This window comes from Ovis canadensis, chromosome 12 (genome assembly GCF_042477335.2).
Source record: "Ovis canadensis isolate MfBH-ARS-UI-01 breed Bighorn chromosome 12, ARS-UI_OviCan_v2, whole genome shotgun sequence".
In the NCBI taxonomy this organism is placed as follows: domain Eukaryota; kingdom Metazoa; phylum Chordata; class Mammalia; order Artiodactyla; family Bovidae; genus Ovis; species Ovis canadensis.
In genome coordinates, this window is record NC_091256.1 from 65,280,373 (window position 1) to 65,301,659 (window position 21,287).

The following is a 21,287-nucleotide window of genomic DNA, read 5'->3' on the forward strand; positions in this document are numbered from 1 at the left end:
AGTAAGTATCATACAGGAAATGCATGATTCTGGAGATGATGGTAATGAAGCAGAGACACAAGGAGAGTGAACAATGATAGAAAGTTTGTAGATGATGCCCAGATGGGAGTTGCTGAAGTCTGGCAGCCCCAGGGCATGGTGTGGGGTCTTATTGTTTATACATGTCCTCCAAAGGCCTCACCTGGCCAGAGATACAGGCATCTGGAGCCCAAGCATGGAGTGAAGTGATCTGACTTAAAAGCATGTTTATCTAATCTCCCAGTACTAAAATTAAGTAGTGTCCACACTTGTTGGAGACTCTGTCTCAGGCTCTCCCTTGGGCATATTCTAGTGCAACCATTATCTTCATTCATCCTCCTAAGGAAGTGGAGTATGTTGTAATCTGCCTGATATATGAGTAAAAAGAGCTTTCAAGGTTCTTTTAGCTTGATCTAGTCACACATGAAAATGGTAGAAAGAGATTGGACATTCTGGATACTATCAGATGTTAATAGCAACCTTGGCTGTGTTCTAATCATTTACCTCTCATGTGGAGGTCACTTATAACTCTGTTTTCCCAGATCTATTTATTGTTTTTTTTTTCCTCCAGATGCCTGAAGACCCCCTTGGACAACGTCTCTATGACCAGCTGACTGCTTACAGAACCAAATTTGCGCCATCTCTCCCAGTGTCCAAACATCTATCAGCTAAAGGGCCTGAATCTGAGTGGTGTTACCCTGACCAACTTTAGTCCCAAGCTTCTCCAAGTTCTGCTGGAGAAAGTTGCAGGCACTCTTGAAGAACTAGACTTAATGTGTGTGGGATCATGGACTCCCACCTCACGGCCATTCTGCCTACCCTGAGCCACTGCTGTCAGCTCAGAGTCCTGAGCATGTGTGGAAACCTCGTCTCCATGGTGGTCCTGGAGAGTCTCCTGTGTCATAACTCATGGGTTGCCTGCTTTAAGTCTAGAGATTTATCTTGCCCCTCAGGAGAATTACAGTTCTCAGATATTCCTCACCAGGAGAGGCTTGTCCAGCTAAAAGCTGAGCTTTGGGAGATTCTTACAGATTTAGGATGTCCCAGGAAAATTTGGGTTAGCCCCAGCCCCTGTCCTCACTGTGGTGAGGACATGTGTGATCATCTGAGTCCCAATACATAATGCTGTAATACCCTGCCTAGGTAGTTGCTTCTATCAGAAGGATTCAGTTTGAGACATACATGTTTGAGTTGTTTTGGTGTGCGCGGTTGTAGAAATTATCAGAATTAAAGAGACCTTCCGTGTAAATGAATAAATGCTGTCCATGATATTCTGATTTCTGTGTTTACATCTCACGGATCTCTAGTTACTGACGGGGGTCAGGGGAGCACTCTCTTGCCTATGATCTGAAACTCCATCATTTCCTAGTTGTTTTTTCCCTCTTGATTTCCTTGGATCTGTGGGTTAATACACGGAGAAGGTGATGGCACCCCATTCCAGTACTCTTGCCTGGAAAATCCCATGGATAGAGGAGCCTGGTAGGCTGCAGTCCATGGGGTCGCTAGAAGTCGGACACAACTCAGCGACTTCATTTTCACTTTTCACTTTCATGCACTGGAGAGGGAAATGCCAACCCACTCCAGTGTTTTTGCCTGGAGAATCCCAGGGCCAGGGGATCCTGGTGGGCTGCCGTCTATGGAGTCGCGCAGAGTCGGACATGACTAAAATGTCTTAGCAGCAGCAGCAGCAGTGGGTTAATACAAACAACAAAGGAAACATACTCAGTGGTCCTCAACAACACATCCTTGTCATGAGAGGGTAGCAACATGTAAATTCCTATGAGAAGAATACAAAAATCATACAGGTAAGAAGCATGGTTTTATTATATTTATATCACATTTCAAAAGTATATCTTTTGAAGGCTGTGTGTATGTGTGTTAATCCTTCAGTCGTGTCTGACTCTTTGTGACCCCATGGACTGTTGGTTGCCAGGCTCCTCTGTCCATGGAATTCTCCAGGCAAGAATACTAGAATTGGGTTGCCATTTCCTTCTCCAGCAAATCTTCCCAACCCAGGGATTGAACCCGGGTCTCCTGCATTACAGGCAGATTTCTTATCATCTGAGCCACCAGGGAACTCCCTTTGAAGGCTAAGTCATGTCAATAAGAATTTCACTTTATTCCCATAACACGTATTGGTCTTCCCTATTGAGGAAGATTAGTATGTTTTGACTTCAGTATATCAGGATGTATAATAAAATGACTGTAATATACAACTTATAACTTATACTTGGCCATCTGCTTCCTCTGCTCCCCACTATCCCATTCAACCAGATGTTGATATCCATATGTTACAGATCTGTTATAACATATTTATTAAAATGCTCTGGATCTCCTGTCTTCCTAGTCTATTATGATGCAGAAAATACTTTCCCTTGTTCTTCTTCTCACATCTAGATTTGCACTATTACAAATATTCTCTATATGGTTGTAGATGTGGTTGATGGTCTCAAGGTGTTTAGCTATGTCAGAAGTCTGGATTCATATTGGTTAGTGCAGGAGACACTGATTTTATGAAGTAGAAGGACTATAGGACATATAGCTCGTTACATTTATAAATTCATAATACAGTAAAGAGAGGCACAAGACATAAACAATTTGAAAAAAAGTTAGAACGAATGGAACAATGATTAGTAAAATGAGTTGTCATCCAGTGCAGTAATACATCAAGCCCAAAGGGGAGTCAGCTGGAGAAGCCAAATACTAGAGAATCAGGCAGGAAAAGATAAATGCTTCCATTGTTTACAGAGACATACATTATGTACTTGTTGCAGGTCATAGTAAGAGTGAAAAGAAAAGCTTTGTGGAAAACAAAGTTTATTATTAGCATGCATGAGCACCATTGAGCTGAAGTTGGGAGCTTAAATAAGGCTTTAGAAACCAGTTTTTATTCGCTTGTTTGTTTCATTTGTTTAAAATAAGGTATATCTTAGGTTAGTCATTACATGGATGTCTTTTTATCCACTTTCTAGTTTTTTCTTTTTCTTATAAGTGCCAAAAAAGTGGCTTTTTATAAAAGTTCTCTAAGGGTGGAAGAAAAGTTCGCGAAGGAGGGAATAAACGTTTGCCTTGGCTGGTTCACGTTGCTGGACAGCAGAAACCAGCACAGCATTATAAAAATATTATTATTCCCCAAACTAAAAACACATTTTTTAAAAGTGAGATCATATTCTTTGCAACCAATGGAATCTTGAAACAGTAGCATTCGTACAAAAATAAAATTTATATTTTCAAAAGTGAATCAAAAATTTTTAATAGTTCTCTAAAATTTTCCAATTTAGAAGTTTGTTCAATTTAAGGATTTATTGATGAGTAGTATTTTAATAGGGTGCAGTCCATGGGGTCGCTAAGAGTCGGGCACGACTGAGCGACTTCCCTTTCACTTTTCACTTTTGTGCATTGGCAAAGGAAATGGCAACCCACTCCAGTGTTTTTGCCTGGAGAATCCCAGGGATGGGGGAGCCTGGTGGGCTGCCATCTATGGGGTCGCACAGAGTCGGACACGACTGAAGCGACTTAGCAGCAGCAGCAGCAGCAGTATTTTAATAACAATTTACACTGATAAAGATGCAACAGGCATTCCCACAAGACAGTGCAAATAATGTACCCTTCATAAGCTCTAGTAACATTGCTTCCCCCGAATAGTCTAAGAACCTGAAGAAGTCTTTTTTATACAAGTTGATGAAACAAAGGTTAAGATGACAAAGGTCTCTGAAAGTTGGCACAGCCAAAAAGCTGCTCAGAACATCTGACTGATTGTCAGGTGTACAACATATGTGTGCCTTCCTAATGGCAGTGATCAAGATATCAATACTCAGGGGGGAGAAACAACAAACAAAAAAACTCCTAAGATCAGGTAGAATAATTACATCTCGAAGAAACAGGGAGATAAATGAATGCTACTCCTAAAAGGACTTTTGTTTCTTTAAGTTTAGAATTCTGAAAAAAAAAATTTATCAAGCTGGCTTTTCCTATCAAATTATCAAATTTAGAATGTGCAAAACTATCAAATTTAGAATGTCAGAAGAGCCCCATTTGGCCCTCTGGTGTCATAGTCCTGAATAAAATTTATTTTGAACACATAAACCTGTGTCTGTCTTGGATTTTCTTTGGCACAGCGCCCACAGCTGATGACTGCTCAGGCAGGAAAGGTCCTTCTGAATATTCCCAGATTCCCGCATACCAGAGAATGACCAGCGTGGAGTCTGGCCACTGTTGTAGATTTCCATATCAGTCCAGGAGCTTTATTCAGAGAATTATTTTTTTTATTTTTAATTGATTGATGATTGTTTTACAATATTGGTAAAGAAAACATGGCAGAACACTGTATGACATAAATCATAGCAAAATCCTTTATGACCCATCTCCTAGAATAACAGAAATTAAAACAAAAATAAATAAGTAGGACCTAATCAAACTTAAGAGCTTTTGCACAGCAAAGAAAACCATAAACAAGGTGCAGAGAATTATTTTTTAATTAATTTATTTATTTTTATTTTTGGCTGGGCTAGGTCCTCATTGCTGTGTGGGCTTTCCCTAGTTGTGGTGAATAGGGGCTGCTCTGCTCCCTTGGGCTTCTCACTGTGGTGACGTCTCTTGTTTTGGAGCACAGCCTCTATGGCACACGGTCTTAAGTAGTTGCTGCCCATAGGCTCTAGTTGCAGTTCAAAGGCTCTAGAGTTCAGGTTCAGTAGTTGCAGCTCATGGGCTTAGTTGCCCTGTGGTAGGCAAGATCTTCCTGGGCCAGGGATTGAACCAATGTCCCCTAGATTATAAGGTGGATTCCTAACCACTGGACCACCACAGAAGCCCCAGGTTTTCAAACAAATTTTATTAAATAAAATTTCAATAAAAATTTTATTTTATTTTGTTTATAATTATATCAGATTGTTGTATTTAATTTTTACTGTAGAGCAAGGTGACTCAGTTACACACATAAGTATTCTTTTTCATTATGTTTATGTTTAAAATGTCACCTGAGTAGAATCCAGTTTAATCTTATTTTATGCAAAAGCCATTTATATATGAGAGAAGTATGGTGAAAGTGATCTTCCCCAAAGTGACCAAGACAGAGAACACCCTTCAGAGTGTCTTCACCTTGGTGGCCACAGGTGTATAAGAATTGTTCAGGCATCAAATAAGTGGGGTGGGTGAGAGGCATGAAAAATTCTTACAGAAGAAAGGGTATCTGTTTATGTGTGACCTTAAACATCAAAGAAATCTTTGTATGATGTATCACAAATTGGATGTCACCCTTGAATGTGGCAGAACATTTAACATCTGTGTTTAATTAAGCGTCTGTGTTTAGTGCAGAAAAGGTATCGGTATTTATGAAGAAAAAAAACAGAATTTTATTTTTGTGCTTAATCGTGTCACCTGGATCAGAATCTGTGTGGAACTTAGCTAGGTCTGAGGAAACAATAATGATCTAAATACACCTGAAAAGGGGTCAGTGAAATTATGGTATTTTGACTTCTAAGACCCCTGAAAAATGGCTGGGGAAATTTGGCATCTGGAAAGTGTCCTCAGTGAGGGGGGAAAAAACAAAACTTAAAGAAAACATCACTTGGTAGCACTTGCCTCAGGATGACAGTTACTGTGGACTGAGCCAGGTTTGTTTCTTCTCCGGCTCCAAGTTCTCAAAGAGCCCACAGTGCCCACCTTCAGTGCCTCCAGTCTTGGAAGTGCCTGATCCCAGTGTTCTACCCCTTCCACTGCTTACATCTTAGATTTAATCTTTTCTTACAGTTGGTTATGCTGATCTCAGCTTTCTGGGGAAAGAAACACCATAAGGATGATAGTGTCTCCTCTGAGTCACTCTCTTTCCTAACTTTTTTTCTTAAAATTTGTTGATTTTTGAGACCTTAGGTCTTCATTGCTGTTTGTGTTTTTCTCTAGCTGGGGTGAGTGGGGGCTCTTCTCTAGTTGTGGTGCACGGGCTTCTCATTGAGGTGGCTCCTCTTGTTGTGGAGCAAAGGCTCTAAAGTACATGAGTTTCAGGAGTTTCACCTCCCAGGATTTAGAGCACAGGCTCAATAGTTGTGGCAAACGGACTTAGTTGTCCCATGTCATGTGGGATCTTCCCAGACCAGGGATTGATTGAACTTTTGTCTCCTGCATTTGCAGTCAGATTCTTTACCACTGAGCCACAGGGAAGCCCTCTTTTACTATCTTAACATCACGCTGCAGAACGTCTTTAAATTTCCCTGTTTTCCAAAATATAAAAATTAAAAAGAAGCCTTTATTTTACATTGTTGGGATCATTCACATGGTCCCTTTATAAATGCCCAGCTCCAAACTGTCCAAAGCCACTCTTATCTTCACTGACATTTTGACCTGTCCACCTTTAGAGAAGACTCGGCTTAAGTCTGGAAAACCAACCACATCCCCAAAAGCTCTTCCCCTGCTGCCTGAATAGGTTCACAATCTCCTGTGTTTCCTACATAACACCTGAGTGAATAGCTCATACAGGAATGAGAGTATTTTGTTTTCTTAGGTAATTTATGAAGCTGTTTTAATTTTAACTTGACCAAAACTCCCCCAACAATGATGCTGTCAACTTTTGTACTTTCATGTCAAATGGCAGAAATCAATAATCCCTTTGTTGTTTGACTCCCAAGAATATAACTGTCCATATCGGTAGAATTCAGGCAATTTTTGTTAAGTGAATCAGTGATGGGTCCTTGATCACCTGACCACTACATCAGTCTCTGTTTGGCTGTGTATGATTCAATCAGTAAATCTAGAAAAATATGATAATCCAATCAGATATCCCTTTCTGATTGGACTAGCATGGGACAAAGGGATTATGGGACAAGAAAGGTGTATAAAAGCCTGATGCATGGGAGAAGAGCTGCAGAATCTTCCTGCTCTGGAGAAACCAGCTAATTTCTCCACAGTGTCTGAGATCTGAGGATCCTGCCAGCCACATCAGACCAGTAAGTTACTGCCCTCGTTTAAGAATAACCTTTCCTTCCCCATGGTTAGCCAATCTTCAACAGTGAGTGTATTTCTGGATGACAGGGAGAGTTTTCAAAAAATTGTTTCTTTCTGATTTCAGGTTTTAGTTTTGCCTCAGTGAAGTTTTGCATGAATCTAAAGCATTTTGATTAGTGCTCTAGCTGGTATCATTTTTTAATATCCTTACCCAGCAGATATTTAAAATATCTGGAGTTTTGTTTCATGAAATATCAAATACACGTTTTTTACACAGATGGCATTCATGTTAGGGGTAACTGAGGATGGAGGGTGTGTGGGTCCACATGACCTTCCTCTTCCCATAGATTTAGGGCTCCGAGTGATGGTCTGACATATTCCACTCATAACGACTGGAATGAGCTTTCAGGCTTCTTGTTACCCACTTCCAGGTGGGACATGAATGAAGCAAAGCAGTGGATGGAACTGAAATAACTAGTGGTTCCCTTTCCTCCTCACTGATACTTGTGAGAGGCTTGTTCTGAATCAGGTAGGGAAAGAATTATTACTTTGTGCCCCTTGAGGCCTGAGTGTTATATGGTCTAATTGAGGCACTTGCACTCCTGCCAGAGCAGTGACCTCAGTCCCGAGTAGATTTCTCTGAAGGGTTGAGAGATTGTCTTAGATGTGCTCCTATTTGGCTTGATATGGATGCTTTGTTCCTTGGCAGTTTCCAGAGGATTCCTTCTGAAGCAGAGTCAGGATGAGTGTCCCGACCCCACCCAGACTCCTGGACCTGGCTGGAATGCACCTGGTCAGGGAAGATGCCCTGGTCTGTTCTGCTCTGGAGTTTCTGCCCACAGAGCTCTTCCCACACCTCTTCATGGATGCCTTCCATGGGAAACATATCAAGACCCTGAAGGCCATTGTGCAAGCCTGGCCCTTTGTCTGCCTGCCTCTGGGGGGCCTCATTGACCTGCCTCATGTGGGGCCCCTACAAGCAGTCCTGGAAGCACTTGATGTCCTACTTGCCCAGAAGGTTCATTCCAGGTGAGTCAGATCCAGGTAGGTTGATAAGGCTCTGGGGATCCTGGAAGAGACATCTGGGGTGGGCTAAGTGGATGGCCAATGGATGGGCCAGAGGGTTCTGAGGATGGCAGTGAAGAAGCTCAGAGCCCTTGGCTCACTATGGAAAATACTTCACTGATGTGTAAATGTGGCTACAATGCAGCAGTGATTGAAAGAACATGCCCATCTCCTTCCTATGGTGCTTAATTCTAATAGAAATGGAGAACTAAAAAGAAGAGGAGAAAGCAACTTGGAGGAAAGAGGCAGAGGAGGGCAAGGGAGCAGGTGATGAGATATATGAATAAAAGCACAAGTGCACAGTCTTTTGTGAAATTCTGAGACTGTGGTTGCATTCTGTGTGGATTTTAATGCATCTCTATTAATTTTCTGTCTTTATAGGCGGTGCAAACTACGGGTGCTAGATCTGCGGAATACTGGCCAGAGCTTCTGGAACATGTGGTCTGGAGCCAGCACACATGGGTTCTCAAGCTTAGGAATGGCACCAGTGGCTGAGCAGAGCTCAAGGATCCACCAGCCCTTGGCTCCCCTGAAGGTATACATAGAGCTTTGTCTGAAGAAAAGGACCCTGGATAACTTCCTCACTTACCTCCTCAGGTGGATAGAGCAGAGAAAAACTTCTATACACCTCTGCTGTAAAAAGCTGACCATCTTTGCAATGCCTGTGGAAAATATCATGAGAGTCCTGAATATGGTGCAGCTGGACTGCATCCAGGAGGTGCAAGTCAATTGGATTTGGCATCTGTCCACCCCGGCCAAATTTGCTCCTCTCCTGGGTCAGATGAGCAACATGCAGAGACTCCATCTCTCCCGCACTCACATATCTGCCCATGAGGAGCAGGAGCAGAAAGTTGTCCAATTTACCTCTCAGTTTCTTAAGCTGCACCATCTCCAGGATCTCTCTCTGGATGCTCCCTCCTTTCTTGAAGGCTGCCTGGACCAGATGCTCAGGTGAGTGTGGACCACTGGCTTGAAACAGTGAACACAACACTGGCATGTTAAGCCCACTGGGTCCTTTGCTGCTCTATCTTGAGCTGCGGTGTCACTTTACCACTGAAATCAAGGTAGAAGAACAAACAGGGACACCACATTAGATAGCTATGGATGGGGTGGTTTGGATCCAATGAGGGTAGGCATGGATTCTTCGTTAGGAAATTCTGTGTAACTTGGCTTAGGAAAATAGGTAAGTGAAAGGACCATTTAAGAAGGGAAACCACCTCCGACCAGAGCAATTACCTGGGAATTACCTGGCAGTCCATTGCTTAGAACTCTTCTCTTTCAGGGCTGAATGTCCAGGTTTGATCCCTGGTGGGGAAAGCACGATTGCACAAGCCACATGTGTGATGTGGCCATGAAAAAAATAAAAGGAAAAAGAATGTGTGTGAGAGAGAGAGAAGAGCTCTGTGCTTATCAAGTTTCTAAACACATGAACTTGTCTCAAATTGCCAGTTCCTAAAAGGTTGTCTTTTCCAGCAATATTAAGTTAGTTAATATTTAAGAAATGCATGATTCTTAGAGGATAGTAGTGGAGCATGACCAGCAATCATACAAAGCTTCAGCTTGTTATAGGTTATGCAGAGATGAAATGTCAGGCTAAATGGAGACAGGTCATTTTGAGTACTGACCTTCAGGAGACACTTAGTAGGACCTTGTCTTTGGGCAAAACACCTGCCCAAGACAGCTGCCACCCAGGTTTCTCAGATATAATCACTTTTTTCTCCCCAGTTGCCTGAGATCCCCCTTGGACCACCTAGCAATAACTAACGGCCGGCTTACAGAATCAGACCTGACCCACCTGTCCCAGTGCCCGAACATCCATCAGCTCAAAGGCCTGGATCTGAGTGGGGTCACCATGACTGACTTTAGTCCTAAGATCCTCTGCATTATTCTGGAGCAAGTTGCAGCCACCCTTCAGGAACTGAACTTAGAGCAGTGTGGGATCAAAGAGTCCCAGCTTGAGTCCATCCTGCCTGTCCTGAGCTGCTGTTCCCAGCTCAGGACCTTCAGTCTGTGTGGGAATGTCCTCCCTATGGCCATCATGGAGAAGCTGCTGAGGCACACCACTGGGCTGATCAACTTAAGTGATGAGTTTTACCCTGCTCCTCAGGAGAGTTACAGCCTTCATGGAGCCCTCCACCTGGGCCGACTGGCCCAGCTTCGGGATAAACTCATCAAAATTATGCAGGATTTAGGACATCCAAGGGCCATCTGGCTTAGCTCCAGCCCATGTCCTCGCTGGAGCAATAAGACATTCTATCCTGAGGAGCCTTTTCTGTACCACTGTTGCATGTCTGCCTAGTTGGATGCACCTGCCAAAGCTCTCTTCTGGGCACTTGGAAACTAAAATATGGAGAATAGATGCATCATAAAAGGAAAACTGATCCATGGTTTCAGACATCAGCTCAGTATGAATGGGAAGAGGAAAGATGATTCAGTGGAGATGCAGGATTGCAAGGGGAAATGGAGGCTCTGGAGGTGTTGGGACATTCAGAGACATGAGTTTATAGCACCTTAAAAATGAATTGATTTTCTGGATGGAAATCTTGTATGCATATGTGGCATTATCCTTGATTGGAAAGTATATATAAATGGTCACAAATAAAGAAACCTTCTCATGCCGTTCTGATATATTATTGCTTTTTATGTGTTTTCACCTCAGGAATATCCAGTTACTCATGAAAGAAAACACTCAGAATTGTGTATGATCAGAAACCCCACTACTCCCACTAGTTCTCGACTGGCAGGGACATCTGTTACCTCCTTACTGATTTCTGTGCCTATTCAGTGGGTTACTGCGCCCACCAAGGAGAACATACTCAGAGGCCAATGAGTCACTGGAGTAAAGAGCTCTAGACCAGATACTCACCGCTGTTTTAGGACATGACTCTGGATGTCAGGTGTTCTCATGGTTCTCCTGGTGGGTCCATAGGTCTCAATTCCTGGCCTTTCTGTGCTGGGAAAGGACTTCACTATACAAGTCAAGACCCTCCATTGTGAAGGACGTCATTTACATTGTAGATAAACCAGAGGCCCTGTCCTTGCCCATCTATGCCTGTCATAGAGTATGTAATTGTCCTCCTTGAATTAAAGTAGTTGTGACCAGCAAAGGTATACAATTTTCTTTGCTGTTTTTTAGTCTCTAAGTAGCATACAACCCTTTGTGACCACTTGGATTGTAGCCCACCAAACTCCTCCATCCATGGGATTCCCCAGGCAAGAATATGGAGTGAGTTGCCTCGTCCTTCTCCAGGAGATCTTCCTGACCCAGGGATTGAACCCACATTTCCTGCATTAGTAGGCTGATTCTTTACCACTAAGTCACCAATACTAAACTCATACAGACATATAACATAGTTTTAGTATTTCTAAACCACCTTAAGAGATTGCATCCTTTTATGGGAGCAGAGCATGTCATTGAGAGATTGAAATTATTCCTGTAAAACCTATCTCTTCCTATCAGGGAAGACTAGTGGCATTTTTTATCATCAACATATCACCCTGATCTAAAAAATAATTCTTACATACATCTTATAGCTCACAGTCAACTCTATCACCCTCAGTTCCACATGCTCAGATTTAAGCACCTGCAGGTAGGGTAGTGCTACATTTCCTATAGAAAAATGTCCAGGAGTAACAGGATCTGAGCAGTCCAATGGCATATTGCTCTAGAGTGTTCTGTATATATGTAGATATGTATTAGAAGGTGTCATTGTGGGAATGGGTTAAAAGGGGCTACAGATAAAGAGAAGTCCCATGGTCTGCTCTCTCTAAGCAAGAGAACCAGCAAACCCAGTTTTATATCTTGGGCCAATCTTTAGGGCTGAAAACGGGGAAACTGGTAGTGTACTTCAAGTGTGAGGCTAAAGCCTTGAGAACCAGGGGAACATTCATGTAAGTCCTGGAGTCTCAAGTCTTAAGATCCAGAAATTGTTATGCTCATGGACAAGAAGAGAAAGAGGGAGAGAAGATGGTATCTTATTCCATTCATGCCCCCAGGAATTGAATGAAGCCCAACCACATAGGTGAGGGCAGATTTCTTCACTCATGTTACAGGTTTAAATGCTACTCTCATCCTGAAACACCATCTCAGAAACACCCACTCTTAAGATCACATCAATTTAATCACAGAGAAACCATAAACAAAGGGCACCCAAATGAAGGCTCCTGCTGAGGATTAAAGGATTCTAGGATTGTTGGCTTTGGGGATGGAGGAGATATTGGGCTGAGGAATCTTAGACAAGAGGCTCTGCTTCTCCATAAAATGGAAATAATGATACACAGTGTATGGGTTTCCTGTAAATTCAATGAGATGAAAAATGTTGAGGCCTCAGTACTGGAGCTGGCATACAGTAGGAGCTCAATAAATGAGTCATTTCCTTCTTTTCCTTGCTAGAAGACAAACTCAGGATTCTTTGTAAACCCGTCGACTATACAGCCCATGGAATTCTCCTGGCCAGAATCCTGGAGTGGGTAGCCTATTCCTTCTCCAGGGGATCTTCCCGACCCAGGAATCGAACCACGGTCTCCTGCATTGCAGGCAGGTTTTTTATCAACTGAGCTATTAAGGAAGCACCTCTTCATTCCTCAGGCTTACTCTATATTCCTGTAACAGGAAGGAAAGAAGGAGGGCTCAGCATTTACATGAGGCCTTGAATGAATCAGAATTTCCCCAAGCTGCTTTAGTAGCCAGCACAGGGAGGGGGAGAGAGAGGTCACAGAAAAGAGTCCACTCTTCTATAGTGATAGACATTCTGAGCCTCAGGACTACTAGGCCACCTGCTGAGGATCAGAGTAGAGACATGTTGCAAGCAGGTGTTGCAAACTAATGTTGCAAGTAGGTTTCGTTGGCTTAAGCATCCTATAAGCATCTGCTGTAATATGAATGCTAATTTAATATACATTTTGTACTGTGATTTATATAAATATAGGAGATATACATGCAAGAGAGCAAAAGAGACACAGATGTGTAGAGCGGACTTTTGGACTCTGAGGGAGAGGGAGAGGGTGGGATGATCTGGGAGAATGGCATTGAAACATGTATACTATCATGTAAGAAATGAATCGCCAGTCTATGTTCGATGCAGGATACAGGATGCTTGGGGCTGGTGCACGGGGATGATCCAGAGAGATGATATGGGGTGGGAGGTGGGAGAGGGGGTCATGTTTGGGAACTCATGTACCCTCATGGCAGATTCATGTCAATGTATGGCAAAACCAATACAGTATTGCAAAGTAAAATAAACAAAATAAATAAATAAATAAAGATGCTATAAAAATTAAAATAAAATTATAAAGAAAATTTAGTACTTTGAAAAAATGCTTGTGGATATTTTTTAAGTGTTTGATTTGGATTCTCAAAGAAAAATAACCTTAAAATTGATTTTCAAGATCATTCAAAAAATCGTTTATTTTTTATTTTTTAATTTTTATTTTTACTCTATTTTACTTTACAATACTGTATTGGTTTTGCCATACATTGACATGAATCTGCCACAGATGTACATGAGTTCCCAATCCTGAACCCCCCTCCCACCTCTCTCCCCATATCATCTCTCTGGATCATCCCCGTGCACCAGCCCCAAGCATCCTGTATCCTGCACCGGACATAGACTGGCGATTCATTTCTTACATGATAGTATACATGTTTCAATGCCATTCTCCCAAATCATCCCACCCTCTCCCTCTCCCTCAGAGCCCAAAATTCTGCTCTACACATCTGTGTCTCTTTCACTGTCTCGCATACAGGGTCATCATTACCATCTTTCTAAATTCCATATGTATGTGTTAGTATACTGTATTGGTGTTTTTCTTTCTGGCTTACTTCACTCTGTATAATCGGCTCCAGTTTCATCCATCTCATTAGAACTGATTCAAATGCATTCTTTTTAATGGCTGAGTAATACTCCATTGTGTATATGTGCCACAGCTTTCTTATCCATTAGAATAAGAGAATTTCAGAAATGGATTACGAGTGTACTTTTTAAAGTAGACTTTATACTGAAGAGCAGTTTTGTGTTCAAAGTAAAATAGAGGACAAGGTACAGAGAGTTTCTGCTTAAATCCTCCTCCCTCCACATTCATTGCCTCCCCAGCTATCAACATCCCCCATTAGATTGGTATATCTGTTATAATTGATGAACCTACATTGACATATCATCAGCACCCAAGACAGAGAGTTTATATGGAGGTTCCCCCTTAATGTTGTGAGTTCTATGACTTCTATCAAGTAAATAATAACACTGTAGAATCACACAAAGTAATTGCTCTGCCTGTTTTCCTTCCTCCACTTCAGTCCAGTCCAGTTAAGTTGCTCAGTCATGTCCGATTCTTTGCGACCCCATGGACTGCAGCACACCAGGCTTTCCTGCTCATCACTAACTCCCGGAGCTTACTCAAACTCATGTCCATCGAGCCAGTGATGCCATCCAATCATCTCATCCTCCGTCTTCCCCTTCTCCTCCTACCTTCAATCTTTCCCAGCATCAGGGTCTTTTCCAGTGAGCTGGTTCTTTGCATCAGGTGGCCAAAGTATTGGAGTTTCAGCTTCAGCATCTGTCCTTCCAATGAATATTCAGGACTGATTTCCTTTAAGATTCACTGGTTGGATCTCCTTGCTGTCCAAGGGACTCTCAAGAGTCTTCTCTAACACCACAGTTTAAAAGCATCTATTCTTCAGTGCTCAGATTTCTTTATAGACCAACTCTCACATCCATACATGACTACTGGAAAAACCACAGCTTTGACTAGATGAACCTTTGTTGGCAAAGTAATGTCTATGCTTTTTAATATGCTGTCTAGGTTGGTCATAGCTCTTCTTCCAAGGAGCAAGCATCTTCCCTAGAAAAAAAAATCTACTTATTTCACTAATCTCTGAGTTTGCCTATTGCAAACTGTCATGTAGTAGGCTTCTCAGATTGATTCTTTCACTTAGTAAGAGACATTGTGTTTTCCTCCACGACTTTTCATGGCTTGATATCATTTCATTGTCTGTATATACCACAGTTCCTTGGTTCTTTCATCTACTAAAGGACATCTTGGTTCCTTTCAAGTTTCAGGAATAAAGCTGCTGTAAATTTCCATGTGCATGTGTTTGCATGGACAGAATGTTTCAACTCATTTGAAAGGAGTAAAATTGCTGGATTGTAAGATACCAATATGTATTAAAATTATTTTTTTTCTTAAATCCCAAGTTAGACAGATATTGTCCAATAAATGGTAGGGAACAGTGTCCCTGTGTTCCCATAACTGACCATGGAGACTGGCAAGGCAGTCAATGGTTATAAATGCATGGTCCATGGAAAACTTTATCATCAATTTATGGTCAAATATTGTTTTTTACTAAAATGCCAACTAGGGGGAAATCAAGCTAGTTAGCTCCCAATAACAGAAATATAAACATACAGAAGAAATAACTCTTCTGGTCAATATACATGTCCATGAAAATTACTTATATAAGAAAATTCCAATTGTTTTCTATGCTTTTCTTAGTTTTCCCCAAATAATAAGAAAAAACCATCCTAATACTTCAGATAGAAGAAGCATCTCCTCTGAACTTCCCCCTCAGAATTGTGTGTGTGTGTATGTTTGTATAATACATATATATGCATATATTATTATGTCATGAAAAGCAGGATATCCTACCATATTCCACAAAACACGATGGATTTTGAAGACATTATGCTAAGCGAAATATGTTAGACAGAGATAAGTACTGTATATTCTCATTTATTTGTGAAATCTAAATAACCAAACTCCTCTTTTTCTTTCTTCATGCAAGCTTCCTAAGCTCTGTCTCTTTATTTTTCCAATTAATTGTATGCTTGCTCTTAACTTTCTAAAAGAATGATGCCTTTATTTTCAACACTGGTCATGGGGAAAAAACGTGATAATAGAGAATATTCAATAAAATATTGAAAGTTGAGTGGAAAAATAATAAAAATTCCCAGAACTTTGTAATCATGAGTACTTTTATCATAATGAGAACCTTCTGGATATTTCAGCCTACTGATTTAAGATGCTCCAAATATGAATCAGAATATTTTATTACTGAACCAGTTCCTTTTGCCCAATTGTCAGCAAGCCAAACAACAAGATTCCAAGGTTAGTAGCAGACAGAGGGCTTATTTGCAAGGCAGATAAGAGAGGAGACAGGAGGACAGTTTTGAGATCTATCACTTCAAAGACAAGGGGGCAGGGTTATTTATGGTAGAAGAGTACAGGGAGGTTGGAGAAGCAGGGAGAGGTGAGTGAAGGTAGGATAAAGGTGAGACAGTCACTGTTCTTTGCAGGCTTCCCTGAGTTACATGCTACTTCATGGGATACATGTTCAGACGATGGTGACTTTAGCATGATCTGCCAATGGATATTTGGGCTTTTTCATGTCAAATGGTCATCTACTGTACACAGGTGCAGGCTTAATAGAATGATGGATGGTCTTGACTGGTTTTAACTGGGAAAGACTAGATCCATGACTTGAAAAAGATAAATTACCATTACTATAGTGATCCATTTCTCAGAGCTGATATCTATTGTGGGTGGTTAAAGTGGAAACAGTGTCAGACATTATTTTGGGGGGCTCCCAAAACACTGCAGATGGTAACTGCAGCCATGAAATTAAAAGACGCTTACTCCTTGGAAGGAAAGTTATAACCAACCTAGATAGGTCTCTTCAAAAGCAGAGACATTACCTTGCCAACAAAGGTCCATCTAGTCAAAGCTATGGTTTTTCCAGTGGTCACGTATGGATGTGAGAGTTGCACTGTGAAGAAAGCTGAGTGCTGAAGAATTGATACTTTTGAACTGTGGTGTTGGAGAAGACTCTTGAGAGTCCCTTAGACTGCAAGAAGATCCAACCAGTCCGTCCTAAAGGAGATCAGTCCTGGGTGTTCATTGGAAGGACTGATGCTAAAGCTGAAACTCCAATACTTTGGCCACCTCACAAGAAGAACTGACTCATTGGAAAAGACCCTGATGCTGGGAGGGATTTGGGGCAGGAGGAGAAGGGGACGACAGAGGATGAGATGGCTGGATGGCATCACTGACTCAATGGACATGAATTTGAGTGAACTCTGGGAGTTGGTGATGGACAGGGAGGCCTGGCGTGCTGCAATTCTTGGGGTCACAAAGATTCAGACACGACTGAGTGACTAATACACCCAGCACTAAAGTTAAGGATGGCCACATTTGATTGTAACTCTCTCCAGCTCTTCTCTGAGCATACTGTAGTGCATTCCGTCATCTTCATTCATTCTCATAAGGAAGTGGAGTATGTTGTATTTCTGCTTGATTTTTGAGGAAGAGAGCTTTCAAGATTCTGTGAAGTGACTCAGTCACACAGTGAAGATGATAGGACTCAGCCTATAATGAAACTGGGTAATCAGTGTATTGGTCCACATCCAACGGTCAGACTAATTTTGTAGTAATCCTTTGTCTCTCACCTCCAGCTCACCTGGTACTTCAGTTTCCAAGTACTGACTGCTGTTCCCCCCACCTCCACCCAAGTGCCTGACAACCACCTTGGACAACCTCTTAATAATTTACTGCCAGCTTACAGAATCAGACTGGATCCATCTGTCCCAGTGTCCGAACATCAGTCAACTCAAAGGCCTGGATCTGAGTGGTGTCACCATGACAGATTTTAGCCTTGAACTCTTCCCAGTTCTGCTGGAGAAAGTTACAGCCAGTCTCCAGAAATTGGACTTAAAGCTGTATGGGATCAGGGACTCCCAGTATGAGACCCTCCTGCCAGCCCTGAGCTGCTGCTCCCAGCTCAAGTCCTTCAGTCTAAGTGGGAGCTTACTGTCTATGGCCATCTTGGAGAAGATGCTGCAACACACCGCTGGGCTGCCCTGTTTAAGTCACAAGTGATATCCTGGCCCTCAGGAGACTGTCAACCCTCAGGATGTTCTCCTGGAAGGGAGACTTTCCTAGCTTCAGGATGAGCTGTTTGAGATTCTGAGAGACTTAGGACATCCCAGAAGCATCTATATTACCCTCAGCCCCTGTTCACACAATGGTGATCACATATCTGATCACACAGAGCCCATTGTATACAGCTGTAATATTCACACCTACTTCTTGCCTCTATCAAAAACTTTTGTCTGGGCACTTGGGGGACATCTGACATCTAGAGCATGAGGACATTATGAAGGAAAACCCACCAATGGTTTCTGACATCTGCTCAGTGGGGATGGGAAAAGGAAAGGTGATCCAGTGTGGTACAGAGCTGCACTGGATATGGAGACTCTGGGAGGTGATGGGACATTTGGGGATAAAGTTTATACAATCAAATATGAACCTATATTTTTGGAGGAGCCATGAAATTAAAAGACGCTTACTCCTTGGAAGGAAAGTTATGACCAACCTAGATAGCATATTGAAAAGCAGAGACTTTGCCAACCGAGGTCCATCTAGTCAAGGCTATGGTTTTTCCAGTGGTCATGTATGGATGTGAGAGTTAGACTGTGAAGAAAGCTGAGTGCCAAAGAATTGATGCTTTTGAACTGTGGTGTTGGAGAAGACTCTTGAGAGTCCCTTGGACTGCAAGGAGATCTAACCAGTCCATTCTGAAGGAGATCAGCCCTGGGATTTATTTGGAGGGAATGATGCTGAAGCTGAAACTCCAGTACTTTGGCCACCTCATGCGAAGAGTTGACTCATTGGAAAAGACTCTGATGCTGGGAGGGATTGGGGGCAGGAGGAGAAGGGGACAACCAAGGATGAGATGGCTGGATGACATCCCTGACTTGATGGACGTGAGTTTGAGGGAACTCCGGGAGTTGGTGATGGACAGGGAGGCCTGGCATGCTGCGATTCATGGGGTCACAAAGAGTCGGACACAACTGAGCAACTGAATTGAACTGAACTGAACTGATGGGCTTGAGATCCACATGTTGGAGCGATCCCTCAGTAGGTGTTTGTAAAGCAATGATCAGAAATAAAGAGACCCTCAATGAAACCAGACTGCTGCCTTCCATGATATATTACTGTTTCATCAGCTTATACCTCAGTAATCTCCAGTTTCTGATGAAAAAAAAAAATTTAAGTACTGGATTACCTATGATCCAAAACCTTACCATTCCTGCAAGTTCTTTGTTTGTTCTGGGGTACCTCTTACCTCTTTGCTTATTTCTTTGGCTAATTAGTGGGTTCATACATACAAAGGGAAACATACAGTGTCCAAAAAGCCATTGGAGTGAAGAACCTTTAGCAGTGCCTTCAATGATATCAAGTCATGACTAGGTACATGATAATTCCTCATGGTCCTCCTGGTGGGTCCATGAGTCTCAGTTCATGGCCTTTGTGTTTCTAGGATAGCACTTCATCATACAATTCAAGGCCCCAGTTCTGGAAGGGGTCATCACACTGCAAGTATACCCATTTATTGTTCTCACCAACTCATAGCAGTCATGAGTAGGTAGTCATCTTTCTTGTATTAAAAAAGTTTTTCCCATTAAAACCATCAAAATTACTTTGGGAAAATGCTAAAATCACAGAGACATGTGATGTTGTCTTAGTATTTCTGAGTCACATTAAAAATTCATACATTTTGGTGGTAGCTGATGGCACTGAGAGAATGATATTACTTATATAAGACTTGATGAGTCTTATTAGAAAAGACTGGTATAGCATGTTTTACATGGAGAAGGCAATGGCTCCCCACTCCAGTACTCTTGCCTGGAAAATCCCATGGATGGAGGAGCCTGGTGGGCTGCAGTCCATGGGGTCGCTAAGAGTCGGACACGACTGAGCGACTTCACTTTCACTTTTCACTTTCATGCATTGGAGAAGGAAATGGCACCCCACTCCAGTATTCTTGCCTGGAAATCCCAGGGACGGGGGAGACTGGCGGGCTGCCATCTATGGGGTCGCACAGAGCCGGACACGACTGAAGTGACTCAGCAGCAGCAGCAGCATGTTTTATCACCATATACCAGGGGATATGAAAACACACCTCTTTTATACCACTTTTAACTCATAGTTGACTCTCCCTATTTTCAATTGTATATTCCCTTATTCCACCAACCGTAGGGCCAGGCTTTCATAATTTCCACAACATCCCAATGCTTTAACCATTCCTACATTAAAAAAAAAAAAAATCTTCACAACGCAGATAATCATGATGGTGTGACCACTAATCTAGAGCCAGACATTCTGGAATGTGAAGTCAAGTGGGCATTGGAAAGCATCGCTACAAACAAAGCTAGTGGAGGTGATGGAATTCCAGTTGAGCTATTTCAAATCCTGGAAGATGATGCTGTGAAAGTGCTGCACTCAATATGCCAGCACATTTGGAAAACTCAGCAGTGGCCACAGGACTGGAAAAGGTCAGTTTTCACTTCAATCCCAAAAAAGGCAATGCCAAAGAATGCTCAAACTACCGCACAATTACACTCATCTCACATGCTAGTAAAATAATGCTCAAAATTCTCCAAGCCAGGCTTCAGCAATACGTGAACCGTGAACGTCCTGATGTTCAAGCTGGTTTTAGAAAAGGCAGAGGAACCAGAGATCAAATTGCCAACATCCGCTGGATCATCGAAAAAGCAAGAGAGTTCCAAAAATACATCGATTTCTGCTTTATTGACTATGCCAAAGCCTTTGACTGTGTGGATCACAATACACTGTGGAAAACTCTGAAAGAGATGGGAATACCAGACCACCTAACCTGCCTCTTGAGAAATCTGTATGCAGGTCAGGAAGCAGCAGTTAGAACTGGACATGAAACAACAGATTGGTTCCAAATAGGAAAAGGAGTACGTCAAGGCTTATTTAACTTATATGCAGAGTACATCATGAGAAATGCTGAGCTGGAAAAAACACAAGCTGGAATCAAGATTTCCAGGAGAAATATCAATAACCTCAGATATGCAGATGACACCACCCTTATGGCAGAAAGTGAAGAGGAACTAAAAAGCCTCTTGATGAAAGTGAAAGAGGAGAGTGAAAAAGTTGGCTTAAAGCTCAACATTCAGAAAACTAAGATCATGGCATCTGGTCCCATCATTTCATGGCAAATAGATGGGGAAACAGTGGAAACAGTGTCAGACTTTAGTTTTGGGGGCTCCAGTATCACTGCAGATGGTGATTGTAGCCATGAAATTAAAAGATGCTTACTCCTTGGAAGAAAAGTTATGATCAACCTAGATAGCATGTTGAAAAGCAGAGACATTACTTTGCTGACTAAGGTCCATCTTGTCAAGGCTATAGTTTTTCCTGTGGTCATGTATGGATGTGAGAGTTAGACTGTGAAGAAAGCTGAGTGCCAA

At 42.1% G+C, this 21,287-nt stretch overlaps 1 protein-coding gene across 1 annotated transcript; it reads left to right on the top strand.

Moving 5' to 3' along the window:
- The first annotated feature begins 7,696 nt into the window (after positions 1 to 7,696).
- LOC138415848 (PRAME family member 8-like) lies at positions 7,697 to 10,318 on the top strand. Its single transcript, XM_069544393.1, has 3 exons — positions 7,697 to 7,983; positions 8,401 to 8,970; positions 9,745 to 10,318. Exons 1-3 carry the CDS (start codon positions 7,697 to 7,699, stop codon positions 10,316 to 10,318), a joined length of 1,431 nt encoding a protein of 476 aa, XP_069400494.1.
- Positions 10,319 to 21,287: the final 10,969 nt, after the last annotated feature.

What these genes read in the sequence shown, in the direction of transcription:
- LOC138415848 (XM_069544393.1), top strand. Translation starts at nt 7,697, where the DNA reads ATGAGTGTCCCGACCCCACCCAGACTCCTGGACCTGGCTGGAATGCAC. An exon ending in GCCCAGAAGGTTCATTCCAG is followed by an intron (nt 7,984 to 8,400) that starts GTGAGTCAGATC and finishes CTGTCTTTATAG; the next exon opens with GCGGTGCAAACTACGGGTGC. An exon ending in TGCCTGGACCAGATGCTCAG is followed by an intron (nt 8,971 to 9,744) that starts GTGAGTGTGGAC and finishes TTTTCTCCCCAG; the next exon opens with TTGCCTGAGATCCCCCTTGG.